The sequence below is a fragment of the Myotis myotis genome, unplaced genomic scaffold, assembly GCF_014108235.1.
Source record: "Myotis myotis isolate mMyoMyo1 unplaced genomic scaffold, mMyoMyo1.p scaffold_m19_p_15, whole genome shotgun sequence".
Taxonomy (NCBI): Eukaryota; Metazoa; Chordata; class Mammalia; order Chiroptera; family Vespertilionidae; genus Myotis; species Myotis myotis.
Window position 1 is genome coordinate 20,819,619 of NW_023416319.1, and position 22,583 is coordinate 20,842,201.

The window sequence follows — 22,583 nt, forward strand, 5'->3', positions numbered from 1 at the left end:
AGGATGTATGGCTTATTTCAAACATCATTTTACTTTGGATATATGGCGGTATTTAGCACAGCCTTGGGGATAATGTGTGGTAAGTTCGAAAATCTTGGAATATCATGAGTAAATCTTTGAGTGTTTCAGAATCAGAAAAATATAGTAATGGGAAATTAAGAAATTACATTTTATTTGATCAGGAACATCAAAATAAGAGTCTGGTTGACTTCTTTTTTTTTTTAAGTTCCACCTTTAGTAATAGAATAAGGCAGATGTAATCATCTTGTTAAAAGCTAGGTTCTAGTATGACATTTGTGGACCCCTTTGGGTACCAGGATTGCTTTTTTCCTTTACCAGAAGAATCTTTTCTCCATATTGGTGGGTGTTAGAGGTGGATGTTGGAGATACAAACTTCCAGAGTCCTGGGGATGTAATGAACAGCATGGTGACTATGATTAATAATACTGTATTGTATATTTGAAAGTTGCTAAGACATTAGATCCTAAAAATTCTCAAAAAAATAATTTGTAACTGTATGGTGGTGGATGTTAAATAGAATTATTGTGATAATCATTTCACAGTATATACATATAACAGATCACTGTTGCACAACTGAAACTAATATAATGTATCAGTTAAAAAAAGAATATGTTCATTCACATATACCATGTATATCACCACGTGTGCACAAACACTGTACAAGTGACATCTATTGTCAAGTAGTAAAACTCATTTCCACAGACAATAAGGGAAGACATTTCTCTATATTATAATCACGTTTCTTTAGCTGTTGTGATAACCTTTCTTTGTGATAATTTATTAGTTAACCAACTTTGGGGGGAAGATGAATAGGAACTGAAGGTGAAAACTAGATTTGGGAACATCCTGATGTACATTTTAGGCAATCAGAAGGTTCCTTTAGTACTGTTGGCCATCCTTTCTTCAGAATATTGCTCATAGAATTCCTCTTTATTTCATCTGAGGTCTTTCTTGATTACCACCACCATTTAGAAAGGTATAGAATAATGGGATTATGTAGAAAATTTCATTTTTTTTCTTGACTTGATGTATGATCTTTGACTTAGAGAGATAATATCTTGACATTTACAAATAAAATGGAATGAATTTAGGTAAAATTTTTTTAGTACTTTTCCTGTTGAAATTTCATTTTGCTGCTTGAAAATCTTGGCACATTTACAGTTGCCTCTTGTGCTGGCAGTATCCCCATATTTATTCTTTGGTGGGTGTATATGCTTCAGTTTTGGGGGCAGAGGGGAAACAAGTCAGGCTGAAACTTACTCATGTGTCATCATGAGTATCAGCAATTGAAAGAAAAATATTGTTGATTTTTTTTGATGTAGGAAAAGGAAGCAAGTATGTTAAGGTGGGTAATAGATTGTTATAATCTATATTTTGAGCATAGACTAGCATTTTAGTTTTAAAGAAATTAAGTTTAAAAGTGTATCTCTAGCCTGGCTGGTGTGGCTCAGTGGTTGAGCATTGACCTATGAACTGGAGGTCACAGTTCAATTCCTGGTCAGGGTTTATGCCAAGGTTTCGGGCTCGATCCCAGGTGAGGGGTGTGTAGGAGGCAGCCAATCAGTGATTCTCATCATTGATGTCTCTAGCTCTCTCTCCCTTTCCCTTCTCTGAAATCAATAAAAATATATTTTATACAATAAAATTAAAGTATATCTCCATATTATTCCCAAGACATTTACTTTTCTAGAGAGCATATTCACTATCCTCTTCTTATAAAGTCATCTGTATCATAAAAGGCTTGTGGTCGTGACGCCATAAGGCCGGAACGACCAAACAGCCGGTCGCCAGGAGGTGCATGGAGCACCTCTCTCGGGCCGGGACTGGTGTGGCGGAGGCAGGGCCGTGGCTCATGCAGGGCGGGTCTGGGTCTCATGTGATTTCGCGTGCTGGGCCTCTAGTATTTTTATAAGCTTATTCTTGAGGTACTTCCGTAAGATTAGGAAAAATGATTCTCTAGTTTGGTACTGTTTTGTTTTGAAGCATATCTCCACTCAAAGGGAAAAAGTGTTTTATAAGTCTGAAAAATTAGATTTGATTATTGAACTAGTGTTATGCGAGTTAATTTTTTTTTTTTTTTTTTGATTTTAGAGAGGAAGGGAGAGAGAGAAAGAGAGAAACATCAATGATGAGAGAGAATTATTGATTGGCTGCCTCCTGCATGTCCCCTACTGTGGGGGATTGAGCCCACAACCCGGGCACGTGCCCTTGACTGGAATCGAAACTGGGACCCTTTAGTCCTCAGGCCGACGCTCTACCCACCGAGGAAAACTGGCTAGGGTTATTTGCAAGTTAAATTTTTGATTCTAGTTAAAATTTTACAAAACCGAAAATTTTTTTCTTACTTGTAAGGACTTGTATTATATAACTATTTCAAAATGAATTATCAGTATTTTAAAGTGTAATGTAATTAATTCATATTAAAAATGTCTGTTCATTGAAAAATAATTAGAAATAAGTTTGCTTTGTTTTGGTGAGGTTTTTTTGAATTTTTAATATTTAATTGTGGGACATTTTCAAATATACACAAAAATAGGGGCCATTTATTTATCTATAGTGAGTCCCCATATATCTAACACATCTAACATCAATAATTATAATCTCATGGCCCATTTTGTCTTTTCATTTAACAAATTGGTACTTAATTCTAAAAATATATCAGGTCAAACTTGGTGTATGGAAGTAACAGGTGATTTGCAAAACAAATGATACAATTTTAATAAGTTCAAAGAGAATACTAATATAAAGACATTATCTTGATAAAAAAAGAACTCTCCAGAGCAGAGGGCATTTAGTGTTTGTAAATGATTGCTCTGTATGAATTTGTTTCAAAACCTTATTTTATCTTTACAGGAGCAATTGGTTACATGGGAACAAGTGCCTTTGTCCGAAAAATCTATACTAATGTGAAAATTGACTAGAGACCCAAGAAAACCTGGAACTTTGGATCAATTTCTCTTTCACAAGTGTGGAACTTGCACAGCAAAAAAAGCGCAAGAAGAGATTTGGGCGTTAACACTGGGTACTTTGTGGGTCTATCTTTCGAGGATGGCGTAAAGTAACATCTATTTCCATTGATCCTAGGTTCTTACTGACTGCTTTCTCCAACTGTTCACAGCAAATGCTTGGATTTTATGCAGTAGGCATTACTACAGTACATGGCTAATCTTCCCAAAAACTAGCTCATTAAAGATGAAATAGACCAGCTCTCTTCAGTGAAGAGGACAAATAGTTTATTTAAAAGCATTTGTTCCAATAAAATGACTAGAGGGAAACTTGGATGCTAAAATTACATGAATAGAAATCTTCCTAGCACTTAGTGTTTCCATGTTACTGAAAAATGATGTTCCAGAAATATTATTATTTTCTCTTATTTTTACTGCTATCACCAACCTATTGTGGGACATTTTTATATATTGAACCTGGGTTCTTTTTTGAGCATTTTTCTCCCCCAATTCAACTGCATCTTTTTTCTAAAAGAAAGAATTAAAAATATTAAATCCTGCATGTAATATATCTGCTGTCATCTTAGTTGAACCAGCTTCCCATATATTTATCTCAAAACCATCCAGTTACATCTTAATTCCATCCAAAGAAGATACAGTCTGAAGATAGAGGTGTACTCTCTACAATGCAATTTACTGTACAGTTAGAAAGCAAAGTGTTAAATGGAGAACATATTTGTTTTATTAAACATTTTGAGATTTAGATAAACTACATTTTAACTAAATGTCCTAAGTGATTATCTTTTCTCCCCCCTCTCACCCCCCAAGTTAGTCTTACATCTTTTTTGGGTTTGAATGAAGGTTTTGCATAAGAAATTATTAAAAACAAGGGGGGTGGGTAATAAATGTATATAACATTAAATAATGTAATGTAGGTGTAGATTCCCAAATGCATTTGGTTGTACAGATTGATTACGGAGTACTTTTTTCTGATGCTGATTGGTGTAGAAATGTGTGAATTTGGGTAGCTTTTTACATCTTGCCTACCATTGCATGACACATTGGGGTTTCTTCAAAATGTGTGTGTGTCTTCTTTTGGGAAGGGGGGGATTGTTTTCTTCTGTTTCTTTTCTGAGACTCCTACACGAACTAAATTTGTAATTTAGAAACCTTTAATTTTGTTAATCTTGTCTGGGGCACTTAAGTAACATCTAAAGCAGTAATGCTTTAGAATGTTAAAATAAAATTTCCTGACCAAATTGTTTTGTGAAATTAGATGTGTTTGCAATTTGAAGCTATCTTTTTAAAAGGCAATATTATTGAATGCAGTTTTTAAATAAACTGTAAATTATGCTTTTTTTAATACAGAGAACTCACACTTTAAAATCCCCAAACCTGCTTACATCTAGATTATCCAGTACAGTCAGAAGTGAATGATAAGCCCTTTGAATGAAATTGTGGCACAAAGTCTGTTCAGGTTGGTGTACCCTGTAAGGGGGGTGGGGGGTAAAAGTGGTTAGGTTACTATTGGATGAGCAAATAAAGATTACAGTTTTCTGAGAAGTGATTTTAATTTTGAGTACATCTTTCTGGAACTATCCATAATGTGAAGTTTTCCTAGAACCATTGAGTTTCTAGTTTAATAGTTTGCTATGCAAATGACCACCTAAAATAATTCTGTATATTGGTATTTTTAGAAGAGTCAGAACAGCTATATTTAAACCTTATTGTGAAACTCATGCCATTCATAGTTATGTAAGATGTTTTCATTACAAAATATGTTTATCAATTAGTAAACTCTGCATCCTATCATGTGGTATGTAACGACTATAAAGGGTAAAAAATTTGATAAATTACCACTCAAGTGTGGCTGACAGAAATTTGATCAGAAGTTATAGGTAAATCCTCTTCATACCAAAATGTTATATTAAATGTAATACACTGGTTCTTCCATTTTCCCTTTTTACTTACCTTTAGGATCTTATAAGAAAAATGAAAATTCAGTATATAGTGGCTTATATTTCTAACTAACAGTATATAGTCTGATGGAGTGCAAATTGGACAGCAAGCTTTTGTTATAATAAAATGAAATTTATTTTTTCATGAGTTGCAGGTAAGATGTAGGGTTTTTAAAGAGTGGGTTAGCTGCTTTCAGGTACACCAGTTCTTTCTATTAAATTGAGCTCTGTTTGAAATCTTTTGGAATCTTCCGTGGAAAACATTTTTCTAATTTCCATGTATATTAAGAGGTCCATTAAAATGAATATAAATCACCTTGAAAAGTCCTTTAGAAATTGTGTACTGATCTATGACTTCATAGAGGGGCTGGATGTGGTGTGTCTTGAAGAAGTTGTAATTCACAAATGGTTTAGCTCCCTAGCTCTCAGCTGTAGACTAGTAAAATAAAATAATATTTAAATAATTAAAGGATGGGGTTTTCCCACTTCATTAATGCTACATATCTGTCTCATTTGTTAATGTTATTTGCTCAACTCCCCAACTTATGCTTTGAACACAACCAAAAACTAAAGATTATTTTCCCCTTGTATCTGTAAGCATATTTCTCCTAAAATTTAGATACATTAGTAATTCACACACACACACACACACACACATCTCCTTGTATGAGAGTAGGATAAAGGTGGAGATGAAAAGGCTGGAGGGATAGTGGAGCATTCTTTAGTAGGTCATGTTTGGGCTCCTAGATTGCACTGGGTTTGCCCATAATCAAGCCCCATACTCTTATAAGTCATTATTCTGTGGGGAGAGCTGAATGGGAATGGTGTACTTACCTAGTGAATGGTGTGCTTGGGTGTTTTCCATTGAGAGTGGATGGACCTCTTTATAAAGATGGTTGCTGCAAATTCCAGTTCTTCCAAAAGCCACTTTATTTAGGGTTTATCCACAAATTGTATTCATTTTGGTAAAGCTTTTGTTTCTTAAATATGTACTATCCACATTATGCCAAATGTCTTGCAAATAAATGTTATTTTAAAATTTCCTGAATTTTTACAAATGTAAAAAAGAAAAAATGTATTAATGTAATTTGTTCAGAAAAAGCTACATACCGAAGGGCTTCTGTTTATGAAGTCTGGGAAAGAAAAGCCTGTTTGTAATCTATACACTGTAGTTCCATCTGGGTTTTAAGTTTAGATTTTAGAGTGTCTTAGTGCTTTATTCCTTTGAGTTATTGGAACACATAATAAATAGGAGTAGTTATGTATGAAAACACAGGTATTTATTAATGTTTTATATCTTCATAAAAATTTTAAGTATGAATCTATATTTTAGCAATCAAGATGTTAAATAGATAAGTGACAATTTTAAAAGATCTAAAGTGTATGCAGAAAGACTAGGCTAGATTTAGAGGTACAGTAGATCAGAAAGTTAGCATACAGCTGCAGAAATTTTATATGATTTAAATTCAGCATGAGGAATGATTATTTCCTCTTGTGAGTATTTTCTAAAAGCTATCTGATTTGACATTTTTATTGGAGCTGTAGACAGAAGAGTGCAAAGACAAAAGTAAAAAATTAAGTTATTTCACTGTGCTAGGAAATGGAAATGAACTATTGTGAAAGCCACTTATATTCAAGTATTGGTGAACTAAGATTGCTAATACTTGACTGATAAAGCAGCATTCTGTGTGTTTAGCCCAATTCATCAGTTTAGGTCATTTGAAAGTTTTAAATGTTATAAGTAAGAGCTTAAGGCAAGGAAGCAATGACACGGAATTCTATTTGAAAGCCAACAGAGCGTGCTTGGAGAAGCAGTCCCCTCGGGCTTTTAGCTCTTTCAAATCTGAATCTATAAATCCCCACAGAGCACAGACAATCGGTGACAGAGTTGGAAGGAAACAGTTATTGCTTGGTGATTACTTCCATTTTGTACACACCCTTGGTTTGTGTAGGCCATATTCCAACTGGCTTTTTAGTAATAGAAATCCAGTATATAATGTATCAAATACATTTGAGGTTCTAATCTAGTCTGTTGAACTGAAGTTGGATTTTTAAAAGTAATAAAAAGTTAAATGTACTTCCCTTGGAGCCTTTATTTCTTTCCTTTTTGAAACAGGTGAACCAAGAATAAGGGATGACCCATTATTAATGGCACACATATGAAGAGATTACTGATAGCTTCCTGCAATTATATAAAACAGGGCTCAGCAAACTTTCTCTGTAAAGGGCAAAATAGGAACTATTTGAGGCTTTGAGAACCACAATGCGGTCTCTGCTGTGACTGACTGTTGTACCCGCAGTAGACAGTACATAAACTGATGAGGATGGATGTGTTCCAATATAATGACAGAAACAGCCAGGGGGCCATCATTTGCTGACACCTGACATGAAGGATTTAAGACTTTATTCTGCCCAACTTTTGTATTTTGGAAAAGACAAAAAAAAGTACAGAAAGTTGAAAGAATGTTACAATGAATGAGGGTTGTCTTTTTAAAAAACGATCTTTATTTTATGATCATTTTTTGACATTTTTTCCACACAAGCTCTGACTCCTACACGGAAACCCCACACTCCTCCATCCCTGTCATTCTCCTGTTTGATAATATGTTGCATTTGTCTAGTACTTCTTTTTACAAAGGCGTTTCAGATAATGATTCCTTACAACCATCTTGTGGAGCTGATGAGGTAGACATCTACATTTTATGGAAGCCGTGAAAGGGTCTCTTATTATCAGGATTAAGGTCCTATTGCTGTAACCATAGAATGGATGTCACCTCTCCAACTTGTGGAACAGATAACGTGTAGAATTCACACTGAAAATGAGTATTCTATATTGATGGAAGGGATTCTCTTTATTGTACTACATCAAAATCAGTGGTTAATTTCTCCTGATGTGTTTGTACTTTTATTCTAAAAATTATATTTTCTAAAATACATTTTTACTGACTTCAGAGAGGAAGAAAAAGCAAGAGATAGAAACACCAATAATGAGAGAGAACCATTGATTGGCTGCCTCCTGCACACCCCTACTGGGGATGCAACCCAGGCATGTGCCCTGACTGAGAACCGAACCAGTGACCTCCTGGTTCATAGTTTGACACTCAGCCACTGAGCCATGCCGGCTGGGCTATACTTTTTTTCATCTCCAGTCTTAACTAGTTATTTAAATTGTTGTCAACTCTGTTTTTTTTCTCCTGCTGATTTTATTAGCTACCTCAGTCAAAACCTGTACTTGATAATTCCTAGTGCCAAATAGTTTAAGTTGGTACAAATTTGGATTACTTTTGATCTCTTTAGTGAACAGTTTTCATCTGGTTGGAAAACAAGGGGAATAAGGGATCTGTTATTCAGCTACCTTCTAGATTTCAACGTGAGAACTTTTATTAAATGGTTCATGTACAGTTTAACATTAGAAAAGGTGGGGGGGAGGGGGGTTAAGCCTTTGGATATGTGGAGTCCATCAATGGTAATGTAGTCTACACATGTATTTATAATTACTTAAAATTTTAAAAAATGGAGCAGGTGGTTGTAGGGAGAAGTTGATGTAACTTACTTTACCTGGCCAATGTTATGGTTATTCTTAGTGGTTCAATCTAAGCCACTAACATTATGGGACTTAACCTTGAAGATCATTGAAGGGAATGAAGGGTCTAGAGCAGTGGTTCTCAACCTTCCTAATGCCTCGACCCTTTAATACAGTTCCTCATGTTGTGGTGACCCCCAACCATAAAATTATTTTCGTTGCTACTTCATAACTGTAATTTTGCTACTGTTATGAATCGTAATGTAAATATCTGATATGCAGGATGTATTTTCATGTTACAAATTGAACATAAAGCATAGTGGTTAATCACAAAAACTATGTAATTATATATGTGTTTTCCGATGGTCTTAGGCGACCCCTGTGAAAGGGTCGTTCGACCCCCAACAGGGTCGCGACCCACAGGTTGAGAACCGCTGGTCTAGAGAGTGATACAATGGAAGTTGGTTCCCAGTTGGAGTTGTCAGACAGGTCTGCTGCAGGTTATATGCCAGTAGGGTCGGACAGACATAAATAGGTGAATGCTGTAAGTGTGGTAGCTGCTTCAATAGGTGTTGGCATGATGATGCAAGCTGTGTGGTCATCAAGTTGTTCCCAGCAGAGAGGTGCAAAGCAGCAAGGCCTTATTAAGATCACTGCAAGGGGTTTAATGCAATAAGGTGGCAAGAGCCAAGGCTGGAGTAGGGAAAGGAAGGCCTGATGTTTCATGGAGGGCCTGGTGTGCCACCCTGAGGAGCTCAGATAAAAGGCTTTACACAGCTGCTAAACACTTAACTATGAAATATTTTTCATTACCGCCTCCGAAGAACCCAAAAGTACCTTCTCAGTGGTCAGTAATGTGAGCTAAGGAATGAGACAGCAGATGAGTACCCATCTCTTCTGGAGCCTCTGTTCCCCGCCTTGGAGGAGGTGATGATGTGTAGTGGCCTAGAAAGCAAAATGAGGAGAAGGTGGCCTATGTGCAGTAGTAGTTCAGGAAGTCGGAACGTGGTAGACATGGAGGGCTTTGAGCTGCTGACAAGAGAAATGGGCCACTCTGGGTATAGGGTATAGATGGAATGAGTTGGGTGGAGGACAGACATCTGACTAAACAGGGAAAAGCTTACTGGTACAGCCACTTGCAGATATTCTGCACAATTATGAGCAATGGGGGAGGAAGCCCACATATATGAACCTACTAATGGGACAGAGTTGGGCATTTTTAGGTCATGAAGCCTTTTATTTTAAACCTCTAGTTTTTTTTCATGAGATTTAAATGAAAGAAAAATGTATTTTAAACATACAAAATGGTGAGTGAAATCAGGAACTATAGAAATGAAAAAGATACTCATCATCCCTTTTCAACTGTTCCTATCTAACCTATGATCCAAGTATTTTGTTGATGTTGGTTGATAGCAAAAGGAGCATCTAAACGGCTTCTGACATAACCCTGCAGCTTGGTCATCCAGTAGCACCACTGTCTTCAAAGTTTCTGGACAAAGTGCTGGTGCGAAGACCTGCAACTACTTACCAGGCGGGGATTGGAGGCAATAAAAGCTTGCAACCTCAGTGCTTGCACAAGAGGTCGCCTGGACTATCTATTTTCCAGAGGATTCCCTGCTCATGAAGCCAGTTGGCTGTTTGCCTAGTGCCATCTGGAGACCAGAAGTGTCACAAGTTTGTTCGGCCTTTTAGATGTTGACTGTGGACTTGCCTACTGACAGGTGGTGACCTTCACTGGGTTGAAGGCAGAAAACTATGGCGATGGGTTTGACTCCTTCCAGCCTTGTTCAACCCCCTCCCACACCTATTGCCCGTTTAATGGCCACTTGGTCTTTCCTGCCATTTGGTGGAATCCCTTCCGCCCACATTCCTTCCACCTGTCAGTTCCTAGCCAGATCCTGCCCAATCTAGCTCCATCCCGTATGTGCTTATTTGATGAAAATTGATAGGATGACGCAGGGTCACTTGTATTTTTTCCTAAGGGCCAGGACAAAATATCCCATAGCACCCTCCCAGTGGTTAGCCCTTCACTGGTTTGAAGGACTTGTTATCCTAGTTATTACAGGAGAAGGCAGATGATCATAATACAGGAAACTTGGGAGTCCTGTGTAAAGACAAGCTTTGGGCTCCCTGTCGACTATTTTGTCATCAGAGGTTGCAAAGCCATGTGAAAACCCAAAAGGGAAATTCAGTCTATTTTTTCTGCTTACAGTTTAAATGAAAAAAGATTGTTCTGGGCGTGATGCTGAAAATCTGTACACATTTAGTGTGTTTTACTTCTTGATTAGGGCAGTTTTGCTTGCATAAAAGGTCTTTGAAAAGCCTCATGGTAATAATACTTTTTATGTCTATAAATCAAAATAGCTGTTCTGACAGTTTTTACATTTAAGGGACAACATAGGAGTGGGTTTCAAATATCTCTTGATTATTCTAAATTATTTGGGCATATGTTTTTAATTGACAAAAAAATAAAATAAAATAACCAGACTTTAGAAATTGGTCATTTTTATTCCATCCAGTTAATGCTGAATGGCTTATTTAATAAAGCATGTCTGTAATTTAACACAAATAGCACCGTACAGCTGTTCATTTGTCAATCTTTTTGTATGAAGCATTTTAGACTGTTTTAATAAAGGATAGGGTCACTTAGAGGGGAAATCGGTCATTTTAAATTATTCTTCCCAAGGCACTAGGTTAGGTGGGTGCTGCAAAAAGCACCCCTTCATGGGTGAGATGGAAATCCTCTATTTTTTCCTGCACTGAAAGCGACTAGACTCAGTCACGAGAGAGAAGACTGACTTCATCCCTGCAGAGGAACGACTGTCTGAGAGCAGTTGGTAGGGAAGCGGACAGCTCTAGCCACTGCTGCATGCCTTCGCCCACGTGTGCACTGGGGAGTTGTAAAGTGAGTTATGCGAATCAAACAAGGCGGAAAGTCCGGCCTTGATCTTCAGGAGCTGCGTTCTCCGGTGGGAGCACCGGGGACCAGGGTCCTTGCCTTCAGCATCTTCCTCCGAAGTTGCGGAGGTGCCGGGAAGAGGAGGGGCTTCGCCTCGGGCGTCCGAGTGATTGGCTGCCCGGGGCCCCTGGCGAGGGCTGTGTGGTCCAGCCCGGGCGGAGAGGGGCGGAGCGGCCACTGTTCCAACCACAGCCACCACCGCCACAGTCGCCTGCCGCCGCAGCCTCGGCCGCTGGGCAAGTCTCCGAGCGGCGGCTTCTTGGATCCCCGACGAGGACTGGGGCGCCACGCTCTGTTCACTCCGCGCCGAGCCATGCTGGCCACGCGCGCGTAACCACCGAGCCCGCAGCCCCGACCCGACCCGGTACCGTTCCTCGCCTCAGCCCAGCTCTCCGCGCACGCGACTCCCTCGGTCTCTGCCGGTCCCTTGCGACCATGCCCCGGGCGGCTGCTCTCGGGGCCCTTGGGCCACTGCTGCTGCTGCTGCTGCTGCCGCTGCTGCTGCTGCCGCTGCCCCGCGACGCCGAGGGCCTTGGGGGGCGCTCGGACGCAGCCTCGGACTACTCCGCGCTGGAGGGCGAGGAGGGCGCGGAGCAGCAGCTGGAACATTACCACGACCCGTGCAAAGCCGGTAGGTGCCGCAGGCAGCGGGCAAGTCCAGCAGAAGTTTGCCTTTGAAATGCAAATGAGGCGGTGGGCAAGCCTGCACTGCCGTCTGTGGGGCGGGTCTGCCCTCCCCTCCCTCCCCTCCCCGAGGTCCCCCGGGCTCCCCTGGAAAACAATGCCCCAGAGGAATGGCTGCAGTGCCACTCGGACCGGGACGTCCGGGCCCCTGGTTTGCGGTGCGCTCGGCGTGGCGGCCGCGGGAGCGTTTCCGAAGCGAATCCGGGGAATGAGGGCGGGTGCCCGAGGCCGGCTGGGCGCGGGGCTGGGGCGGGCGCCCGGCCGCCTGACAGCCAGGTGGTCAGCACGGGCCACCGCCGGACGCGCGTGGCTGGAGCGGAGCGGCGGTGCTGGGTGCGGCGTTCCCGGGCTCAGATGCAGCCGCTGGCTCCATTTCACCGCATTTGTAAGTTTCGTGCAAAGTTTTCCTACATCTTGCGGTTAGTCCTGGGAAGAGAAGGTTTAGACACCGAAAAGCTTCGCCGCAGGCAGAGGACCGGGGTGGCGGAGGGAGAACGTGCCTGACTCCAGTTGCCGCACACTCCCCAGTGGCCCCGCCTGGGGGTCGCCCCGCGCGCGGGAAGAGATGGAAGCCGGCAGGTGCCGTAATCCCGGCAGGAAGCGGCGCCCCGGGGCGCACGGATCCTGCTGGCGCAGACCGCGGCTGGGGCCATGCAGCTCCCGCTTCCCACGAGCCACCCACCGGCTCGTGTGTCCTGCGGGGCGCGGCTTTCAAGCTAGACTGGTTGCAAGGACAGTCCCAGAAGCGCCCAAGCACATTTTCCAAAGAACCTGTGGATCCGAGGCAATTCCCAGCTGGGACAGGGGGGTATTCACGTTCCGGGCAGAGGATGGTCTCAGAGGCCCAGAGTAGGGGTGTTTCCCTCTAGCCATGGCCTGGCCTTTTCACGTGGCGGTCTGCAAAAATGACTCAATACTATTGACTAGAGGAAAGAGGCTGTCTTCACCCGCAGAAGGGCAGGTGCCATGGGCCAGTGGCCCAGTTCTTCACTCCCTGAAGACGTCGAGTAAACTCAGTTCTCTTATCTCTAAACTGGGGACAGTAGCCCTGCCGGTGTGGCTCAGTGGTTGAACATCTATCCATGAGCCAAGAAGTCACAGGGTCTTTTCCTGATCAGGGTGCACGCTCGGGTTGTGGACTCGATGCCCAGTAGGGGGCGTGCAGGAGGCAGCCAATGAATCTCTCATTGCTGTTTCTCTCTATCCCTCTCCCTCTCTCTCTCTAGAAAAAAAAAAAATCAATAAACTGGGAACAGTAATTATAGGAGGACTCAGATGATTTATGGGGAAATTCTCTGCAAGTGGAATAATGATGTTGGCCCTGTAATTATTTGTATTGCTACTACAGTGGTTGTGGTCTGAGCTGGCGTAGGGCAGGTCAGAATTAGGTGAAATCTGGAAAAGATCAGGTTACTAGGAGGCTGGAGGACCTAGGGGGTTGTGCGACCTGAGAATCTTTAGAAAGTTGAAGATCAAACCAGGTTTAAGGGGCTTGCTCTTACCGTGTAGGAAGATTTTTCCAGAATATCCACCGATTGCTGTACCTTGCAGGGCTTCTGGGTGGGAAAGGTGGGCAGAAGAGTTGGTTCCAGGGTAATTTGAGAGAATATCAACCATTAGCATAGCCCTGGCTGGGGTATCTCAGTTCATCACAGGTCTCAGGAGCACTGTAGGAATGGTGGTCTTGACTTGAGAAGAGGGAAACTGAGGCTGCAACAATGGGATTGGGGATAAAGAGGGTGGGTCAACTTTCACCTGCACCGGTCAGATCCTTGACTTGAATGAGTGTGAGCTGGCGGCCATAGGAGGCAGCGTGGGCAGCTGGGGTCTGGGCTGGGGAAGTGATCAACTTGTTGAGGAATGTATTGAGCACCTCTGTGATGCGGGGTGCTGCAAATCCAGGTGATAGAGGCATAGGTCTGTCTGTGAGAGCGCCCAGCTCCTGGACTCCGCCTTGAGGAATAACCCTGAGGTAGGTTTGCCTATTGGGCCTCATTTTTTTTCTCCAGGAATTTTGGAGGAAATGCTGGATAACCAGGATGTGCATGCTTTGTGACTCTTCACAGACAGATGGGATGGATGGGCAAGGCTGGAAAGCAGAAAATGGATGGTTTTGTCAACTCCAAGCATCCTCCATAGCCATCTTTGATCCTCCCAAATGGTTGGCCTCTCCCTGGGCTATGCTGATGCTAAGAGTGGCCAGAAGAGGGCGACGGCGAGGGAGATCTGGGGAAAAGGCCACATCTCACTCTGCCTCTGGTTCTGGACATTTCCTGCTCTGGGGAACAGCCTTCTGGAAGATAACAGGCAGTTCACCAGTGCACATCATGAGAACACAGAACAGGTGTTCACAAGTACTTCTTGAATTCTTGTTGAAATACTATAGAGGAATTTGAATTTTGTAATAAATGAACAATTGATTTCATGCAGTGTAGTTAGTTAGGGATTCTTGAATTCAGACCTGATAATTATTGGTACACACGGCCTCAAAAATACGTGAAGGGTGAGGTTTATGGTATGTGAGTGATAACTCAATAAAGATTTTTTTTTTGAAGTAAGTGAAGATGAGGATGGGCCAGGGCAGTGTTGGGGGAGGAAACACACAGACGTCCCAGCTCTGGCCTAGACTCACTTTGGGGCGGGTAGTATCTGGAGAGAGGGGCCAGGAAAAGAAACACATTGGCCCCTTTTGGATTAGGGGCTGAGTAATAGCCAGAGCAACACCCCATTGACCTCTGACCCAGTCCTGGGGGTAGATAAGCAGACTTGAAGGTTCCATTTGCATTTGGGGAACCTGAGCTTCTTGCCGAGACCTGCTTGACAGTGATGCTCCTTTGACTTCAGATGCCACATCAGTAATCAGAACTCAAGTTCTGCAGACAGAAAAGTCCTCAGTTGTATCAGCCAAGGTAGGTCCCCACTCTGACATCAGCAGAACCCGTTTTTCTTCTTTCTTCTGCCCAGTCCTGTGTGTTGGGAGAGTGTCCTTTAATCCTCTGTCCAGCACAGTGAGAAGAGATAAGAGGAGGGATGGGGCAGTAGCTGGACCACAGAACCATTCACAGCAGCCCTGGATGTGCTGGCTCCGTGGATGTGCACGGTCCTGCCCCAGGTGCTGGGGATCTAAGTGCCAACCAGACCTCAGCCCTGTCTCTGGGAGCTTCCAGCTCAGGGTGTGGCATTTTCAGCAAGAAAATGCTCCTGATGGCAGCTGAGTGTAGACAGGTCAGCAGGTTGTCTCATTCAGCACCTCCTGTGGTCAGTTCTGGGCCTTCCGCTGATTACTGCTTTCAGTCATTTTCATGGAACTCCCTGTCTTGGGCCATGGGTGTTGTTTGAGCACGTGGCTCCTCCTCACTCCGTTTTTTTTGGACCCAAGCATTGGAGTCAGGCTGACTTAGGTTTCCTTCTTGGCTGTCACTTACCAGCTGCTAGACCTTGAACAATCCTTCATTCTTAAAGCCTCAGTTTCCTGTAACGTCGTTAATAGAAACTCCTATTTCGCAAGGTTGTTGTTCTGTGAAAGGCACTTGATATGGAGCTAAACACTCAATAAATATGTAAAAAGTGTGCAGGTTAAATTGAATCCTGTGCACAGTACTACTTTCTATTCCTGTGAGAGAGCCCAGGGGCTAAATGGGCGAACTCTGGAGGCAGACTGCCCAGGTTCACATCCTGGCTGTGCCACTTGATGGCTGTGGGATCTGCTTAAGCTCTCTGGATCTCAGTTTCCTTTTTGTAAAATGTGTCTACTCATATCTACCACAGAGGGCTGTTATGAAGATTAAATGAGTGAATATAGACAAAACACTTAAATAGTGCCTGGAACATGGTAAAAAGTCAGTAAATAGTATCATTATTATTATTATCATCCCATACAAATCCAACGAAGTTTCTAAGTGGCAGGAAACCAAATATCTGAACAACTGACGGCCTATAATGCCAGCGCAGATAGCTTCTCTGTATCCAGAGTCTTCGGTCTAAAACCCAAGCTCTCTGCATCTGCCATGACTCTCATTGTCTTTCTTGAGGTTAGGCTCGGGTGGCAGGTTCCATGTCCTGCAAGCCAGCCAGGTATCTGGGCCCCACCTGAGAAGCCAGCCCCTGACTACCGCAGATCCTCAAATAATGTCGTTTCGTTTAATGTCATTTTGTTATAAAATGTTCATGAGATGCTGTAGGAACTATCGAGGATATTAAGTGAGGACTTATTGTATTGGTTTTTCATTTTTTAATTAATTGATTAATTAATTTTTTTGAGGACTTACTGTATTTGGAGATGTGTGAATGGTGTTGGGCGGGAGCCTTCATTCAGCCAGTGGCTCCTCCCAGCTGCTCCCCTTTCCTATGGCCTCCAGATTCCAAACAGCTAAGGTATGACCAGGATTGGGGCCCACTTCACATTTGATGGAGGACCCATTCGTTTGCGTCAGAGACCTAGCCAAGCAATCTGAATAGACGCTATAACTTCATTGGTCCCCAAACCTTTCCCTCTCAACCCTCAACATATTTTCCAAGAGGAAGAACAAGATATGAATCCTCACGTATCTTTACCTTTTTACCTGGTTACAGCTTTGCCTTCGAGCTTTGGGTGACACCTGGTGGTTTACAAAGCCCTTGTCCTTCTGTTCCCTCCTTTGGTCTCTCAACCAGGAGATGGTCTGGGCCCCTGTGATTCTGTGGGCATTGCAGGACTCTGGTCTGTGTGCTTGCAGAGGGGAGAGGCTGGGCTGGGACCCATACAGGACATTGAACTTGTCCTGTGGTAGAACAAACCCCTCCAATCTCTGCTCTCCCCTCTAAGCACATGGCCTCTCCAACCCTGGAACCACTCCCCTTCTCCTGGCTCCTTCTGCACACAGCACATGCATCTGCATGCCGCCCCATGCGAAGGGCGTGTTTGTGCACTTCTTCCCCAGAGCGCCATCACCCAAACTTCTCCCTCCCTTTGTCTTTATCCTTGGCTAGGACTCCAACAGCAACGAGGCAATTCTGGCCTTTACAGTACTCTTAGTTCCATTGCATAGGGAAGAATGAATGAGTAATTCAAGGTGTCATAATGCACCTGTACCCCTCTCTGTTTCTCCATCCCTTTTTCAGAAGGCCTGGCTGGGGCAGTGCATGGATGTCAGGTCTGTTGAGGATGGTGGCTCCAGCCATCTCCCAGAGGAAGAGGACTTATATGGCCAATGTTTCCCAGGGGTCTCTGGATGGGTGGCAGCCTGGGAGATAGAAGCAATAAAACATCCTGCTTACGAGACTGTTTTGGGCATCAGGCAGCCTGTGGCATGAAGCCTGTCTATCCTCACTGACTGTGTGGCTTTGACTAAGTTTCTTAACCTCTTTGCCTAGTTTCCTCATCTGGAATTTGGGAATGATAGTAAAACCCATCTAATAGATTTGTTTGAGGATGAACTGGGGCAGTGAACATGAAGTGTTTAGCAAGTAGCCATTAATTCTTACTTCTTCTCCTTGCCAGTATTATTATTAGTCCTATTATTGCTCCCCGTTTAAGACTTTCCCTATATGTGACAATCTCTCAGGGGCCTGTGTGGCTTATCTCTCCCTTTCAGGGCTGCAGAGAGTTCCCTTGGGATCCATAGCTTGTGGCAAGTGATAATTTATTGCTCTACCGCTTATTTGCTCTCATCCATGAAGCAGGGAGAGGACGACAGACAAACCAAATGCATATAAGCGGGTTTCTCATGGTATCCTCTTAGCCCGCTCATAATACAGTTCTGCTGGATGCAAACATAGCAACAGGAACGGGGCTTTCCTGCTGATTGGTTACAGACCTGGCTGTGATCACGCCATCCTCTAACTACTTCTGTCAATTACTAATAAATATTCTCAAGCTCGCCTGCACGAGCACTTGAGTGTTGATGCTCACCCCCGAGTCTCTGCCTGCTCCACCAGCTGGGCCACTTACCTCCCAGCTCGTCCTGCAATCTGCACCGAGCTTCCTCCCCTTCCTCCCACCTGGGTTACTGGCCTTGAGTTGATGTGAGTCTTGCGGGAGCCAGTTTCCCACAGGAGCAGGCTGCCTTCCTCCCTAGCTCTTTTTCGTGTCCCTGGATCAGTTCTTCTTCCCGCTGACCTGACACTTGTTTCCCTGTCCTTCTCCTGGGCTCAGAGTCTGCGGTGGCTCATTGAGGGCTGGGCTCCATGGTGAGGTACCAGGTGGTACCAGAGTCCACCTTAGGTGCTTAAAACAGAAACCCAAGCACCAACCTGGACACCTGTATCTCCCTCCCCCTCTCATGCAATCCAATCCAGATCCTGCCTATTCTGCTTCCAAAATTGAGTTCATCCACTTCTCTCTGTCTTCACTGCCACTATTTGGTCTAAGTCCCTACCAGCTCTTTTAATATGTTTTTATTGATTTTTAGAGAGAGAAGAAGGGAGAGATAGAAATATCCATCTGCTGCCTCCTGCATGCCCCCTACTGAGGATCGAGCCCACAATCCAGCATGTGTCCTGACTGGAAATCGAACCAGTGACCTCTTGGTTCATGGGTTGACGCTCAACCACTGACCCACACCAGCCGGGTCCCCATTAGCTCTTACTTGGGCTACTACAACAGTGCCTAACTCCTCTTGCCTCCTGCAGTCTGTTTTCTATGTTGCAGGCAGAGTGATCATTTTGAGACTAACTTCTGATCATGTTTGCAAAATCCAACCTGCTTAGGGCCCATTAATGACTTCCCATTGCTCCTGTCCCTCCTATTCATCCAGCCTCCTCCCCTTAACCACCACGCTCCATCTCCCACAGGTTCACCGCCCCCCTGCCTGGAAAGGCCTCTGGACTGTCCCCCTGGTCACCTCCAGGTCATCCTCTAGGACTCGGCTTTCATGTCCTTTCCCCCTGAGGCCTGCCCGAGCCCTGATTTTAATCATGTCCCTTCTCTTAAATCTCTCATCATGTCTGTCTCCCTGACTGGCATTTTTTACAGTCCATACCTGGGTTCAGTCCCTGGTGTAATTCCTTTCTCAATGTCTGTCACCGCATTAGATAACAAGCTCCAAGCGGAAGAAACTAGACTCATTTGGTTTCCCAGTCACCAGCACAGTACCTGGCACATGGTGGGTGCTCAACTACTATTTGTCAAGTGAAAAAATGAGATCAGAGGGATTCAGAAAAGGTAGCAATCACTGTAAGGCAATCAAGGAAGGCTTCCTGGTGAGGAGGCTGGTAAACCCTGAGCTTGTCCTGGAAGAATGGATGGGATGTGGAGAAGGTGGGATGCAGGGGAAGGCATTTCAGGTAGAAGAAACAGTGTGAGTCAAAGCGAGGCAGCAGGACTAGTTGTGATGTGTCTGGAGCTGGAAGTTTACCGTGGTTTACTCTGCAGAGTAGTACTGACATGATTGAAAGAGGCTTGGGCCCGGCCGTCATGACTCGGTGGTTGAGCATTGACCTATGAACCAGGAGGTCATGGTTTGATTCCCCATCAGGGCACATGCCTGGGTTGGGGGCTCAATCCCCAGTGTGGGGAATGTAGGAGGCAGCCGATCAATGATTCTCTCTCCCTCTCCCTTCCTCTCTGAAATCAATAAAAATATATTTAAAAAAAAAATAAAGAGGCTTGGAACAGGCCAGTGTAGCTCAGTGCTTGAGCGTCAACCCATGAACTAGGAGGTCACCTTTCAATTCCCAGTCAGGCCACATGTCTGGGTTGTAGGCTCGATCCCCAGGAGGGGGCATGCAGGAGGCAGCCAATCAAGATTCTCTCTCTCTCTCTCTTTCTCTCTCCCCCCCCCCACCTCCTCTCTCTGAAATCAATAAAAACATTTTTTTAAAGAGGCTTGATATACTGCGTATTTGAACCATCCCTTAAGAAATATTGATGGGCCCTGACTGGTTTGGCTCAGTGGATAGAGCGTCGGCCTGCGGACTCAAGGGTCCCTGGTTCGATTCCAGTCAAGGGCATGTACCTTGGTTGCAGGCACATCCCCAGTGGGGGGTATGCAGGAGGCAGCTGATCGATGTTTCTCTCTCATCGATGTTTCTAACTCTCTATCCCTCTCCCTTCCTCTCTGTAAAAAAATCAATAAAATATATTTAAAAAAAAAGAAATATTGATGGTTTTGAGCAGAGGACTGTCATATGAAGAGCTATATGCTTAGGATTTGTAGAGGCAGCAAGTAGGAAGACCACCAGGAGTTCTAGGCCTGGGAGCATGAGGACCAGACTTGGGCTATGGCCTTGAGAATAGAAGGGAAGGGAAGATGGGAGAGAGATCCTGGGCTGAGCTGCGTCGCAAAGTCATCTTTGAAACACGAATGAGTTAGTTCATTAAGACATACTCAGGAAGCATTGGGGTGCCCTTGAGATGGGCAGAAAAGGGAGATTATTTTTTTAACACAATTTTTTTTTCAACTACACAGCTAAGACACACCCAGTGGAGAACAGTTAGAAAACATACTGGTAGAGAGCAAGAGTAAAAACTTCTAGTAATTCCATTGCCTGGAATAATTGTTAACATTTTGTTATGCATGTTTCTATTTTTAAAAATGCCGTATATACCACTTTGAACCTGCTTGTATTCCTTTCTCTTAGTACTATGAACCTCTTTCTATGACAATAAAGATGCTTATGTAATAAATGTACATATATAACATCAATATTAGTAAAATGGTTTTGTACACCATTCTATAGAGGCACCATAATTTATTTAATCAATCCCCTATTGTTGGACATATCCCCCCCCCAATCTTATTCTTTTGCTTTTTATAAACAATGATGCTGAAGTCATTCTTATTGCTAGATTTTTATGTATTTTAAATTATTTATTTAGAAAAATTTTCTACTGTTGACCTATGAACTAGGAGGTCACCTACACACAGAATTGCTGGGTCAAAAGTATAGATGCTTTTAGGACTTCTGATTCTTCTTTTTAAAGTTCCCTTTAAGTATTTTTTCATTCTTTTGCACTCTCATTAAGGTTAACATTTTGTATTCTAGTTTTAAAAGTCTTTGCTGGTTGGAGACAGACTCATAGATAGAGAGGAGGCAGACAGCTCTGGTGGTGGGAGGGGTGTTGGGGGGATGGAGGGACTGAGCAAAAAAGAGAGAGAGGGAGAGAGAGAAATATTTTGCTATTTCTTTAATTCACATTTATATTGTAATTGTATGTCTTTTTCAAATGATTTTAAACTTTAAAAAATAAGTTTTGACTATTTGCATTTCTTTTGATGTGTTCATTTCCTGTTATGTGCTGTCCTGCCCTTTCTGTTCATGCTCTTTTGTTTTCTAATTAGATGTTCATTTGTTAAAATTTCTGTAGGGAACTCTTAAATATTAAGGACTTCAACTTTTTACCTGTCATGTGTGTCATTTTGTCACAAATGCATTTTGGAGAGATTTTGAAAAAGGACAAAGCTGCTTTAGCACCATACTATTCACTTTTCCATGGAGACCATTGCATAGCTGTGCCAGTTAAGCTGAGGTTAAATTGCTAGTAACGGACCCAAGCTAATGGACTGTGCCCTTTAGAGTCCAGTTGGGAGACTGAAACCACACCAGTAATTTAAAATTTTAATATAAAAGGTTATTAACTAGCAAAAAGGGATTGATTACTAAAGGAGGTAGGCGAACTCTAAAGACAACAGAAATAGCAGCTGTAGGGAGCAACTACTAGGGAAGGAATAAACGTGGGAGAGCCACCTTCCCCACCCCTCGCCCCCCCAAGTGGGTTGAAATTCTAACTTCACAGGAGAAGGTATAGCTGTGACCCACTGGAGGTTGGAGAAGTTCGCAGAGATGCTGCAGGAAAAGGCTGATGAGCCAGGAATTGCCCATTGGATTATTGGCAAAACTTTGAAGGGTGGGCGCCAGGGAGTTTCCTGAACACTGCTGGCAGCCACTCCATAGGATAAGAAAGATGAGACCAGCAGAACCAATAAGAGAAGCCCCTTCCTCTTACAGTACCCTCTCTCTAGTGCCCTCTACTGACAGAGCAAAGGAGAAATGTTTCTAGGGTCCAGCTCCAGAATTGCAAAGCATGGCTAAGAAGAGTAGATTTAGAGCTGAGAGGCAATAGCTGGAACGTTGGCTTAGAAAAGCTACGAGTTTCTTCCTCACATTGATCTGGAGGTCTGCAGTGGAGGCCCAATAAGGTAGTTCTGCTCCAGAAGATCCAATCTCCTTCAGGGACCCAAGGTTGAGACCTTGTCTTCATGGTCCAAGATGGTAATCAGAGCTTAAACCATCACAAACACCATCTATGCATGGAAGGCATGGAAAAGTAAAGGGGGCAAAGAGTATGTGAGAAGTTGTTTCCCAGGAAATGCCATTTGTCACTTCAGCTTTCATCTTATTGGCCAGGACTCAGTCACATGGCACAGATAGCTATGTGGAATTCTGGGAAATCTTTCTTCTGGAAGGCCTGGAACTGGAAATTAGAGGTCCTGTTATTTTGGGAAAAGGGCAGAAAGGTGTTGGTGGGCAGTCTGCAATCTCTACCACAGTGGACTAAACTTGCTGTATCTTTG

General features: G+C 43.2%; 2 protein-coding genes across 2 annotated transcripts in view; both read left to right on the top strand.

Moving 5' to 3' along the window:
- The window catches only part of TM9SF3 (transmembrane 9 superfamily member 3), a 46,649-nt gene extending 39,648 nt beyond the window's left edge, over positions 1 to 7,001 (top strand). Inside the window, exons 14-15 of the mRNA XM_036336471.1 lie at positions 3 to 79; positions 2,875 to 7,001. Of these exons, the coding sequence (XP_036192364.1) occupies positions 3 to 79; positions 2,875 to 2,942 (145 nt within the window). The 3' untranslated portion in view covers positions 2,943 to 7,001. The remainder of the gene's footprint in view (positions 1 to 2; positions 80 to 2,874) is intronic.
- A 4,630-nt stretch (positions 7,002 to 11,631) lies between these two features.
- The window catches only part of TLL2 (tolloid like 2), a 96,201-nt gene continuing 85,249 nt past the window's right edge, over positions 11,632 to 22,583 (top strand). The window contains exon 1 of the mRNA XM_036337332.1: positions 11,632 to 12,037. Coding sequence (XP_036193225.1) covers positions 11,842 to 12,037 — 196 coding nt within the window. The 5' untranslated portion in view covers positions 11,632 to 11,841. The remainder of the gene's footprint in view (positions 12,038 to 22,583) is intronic.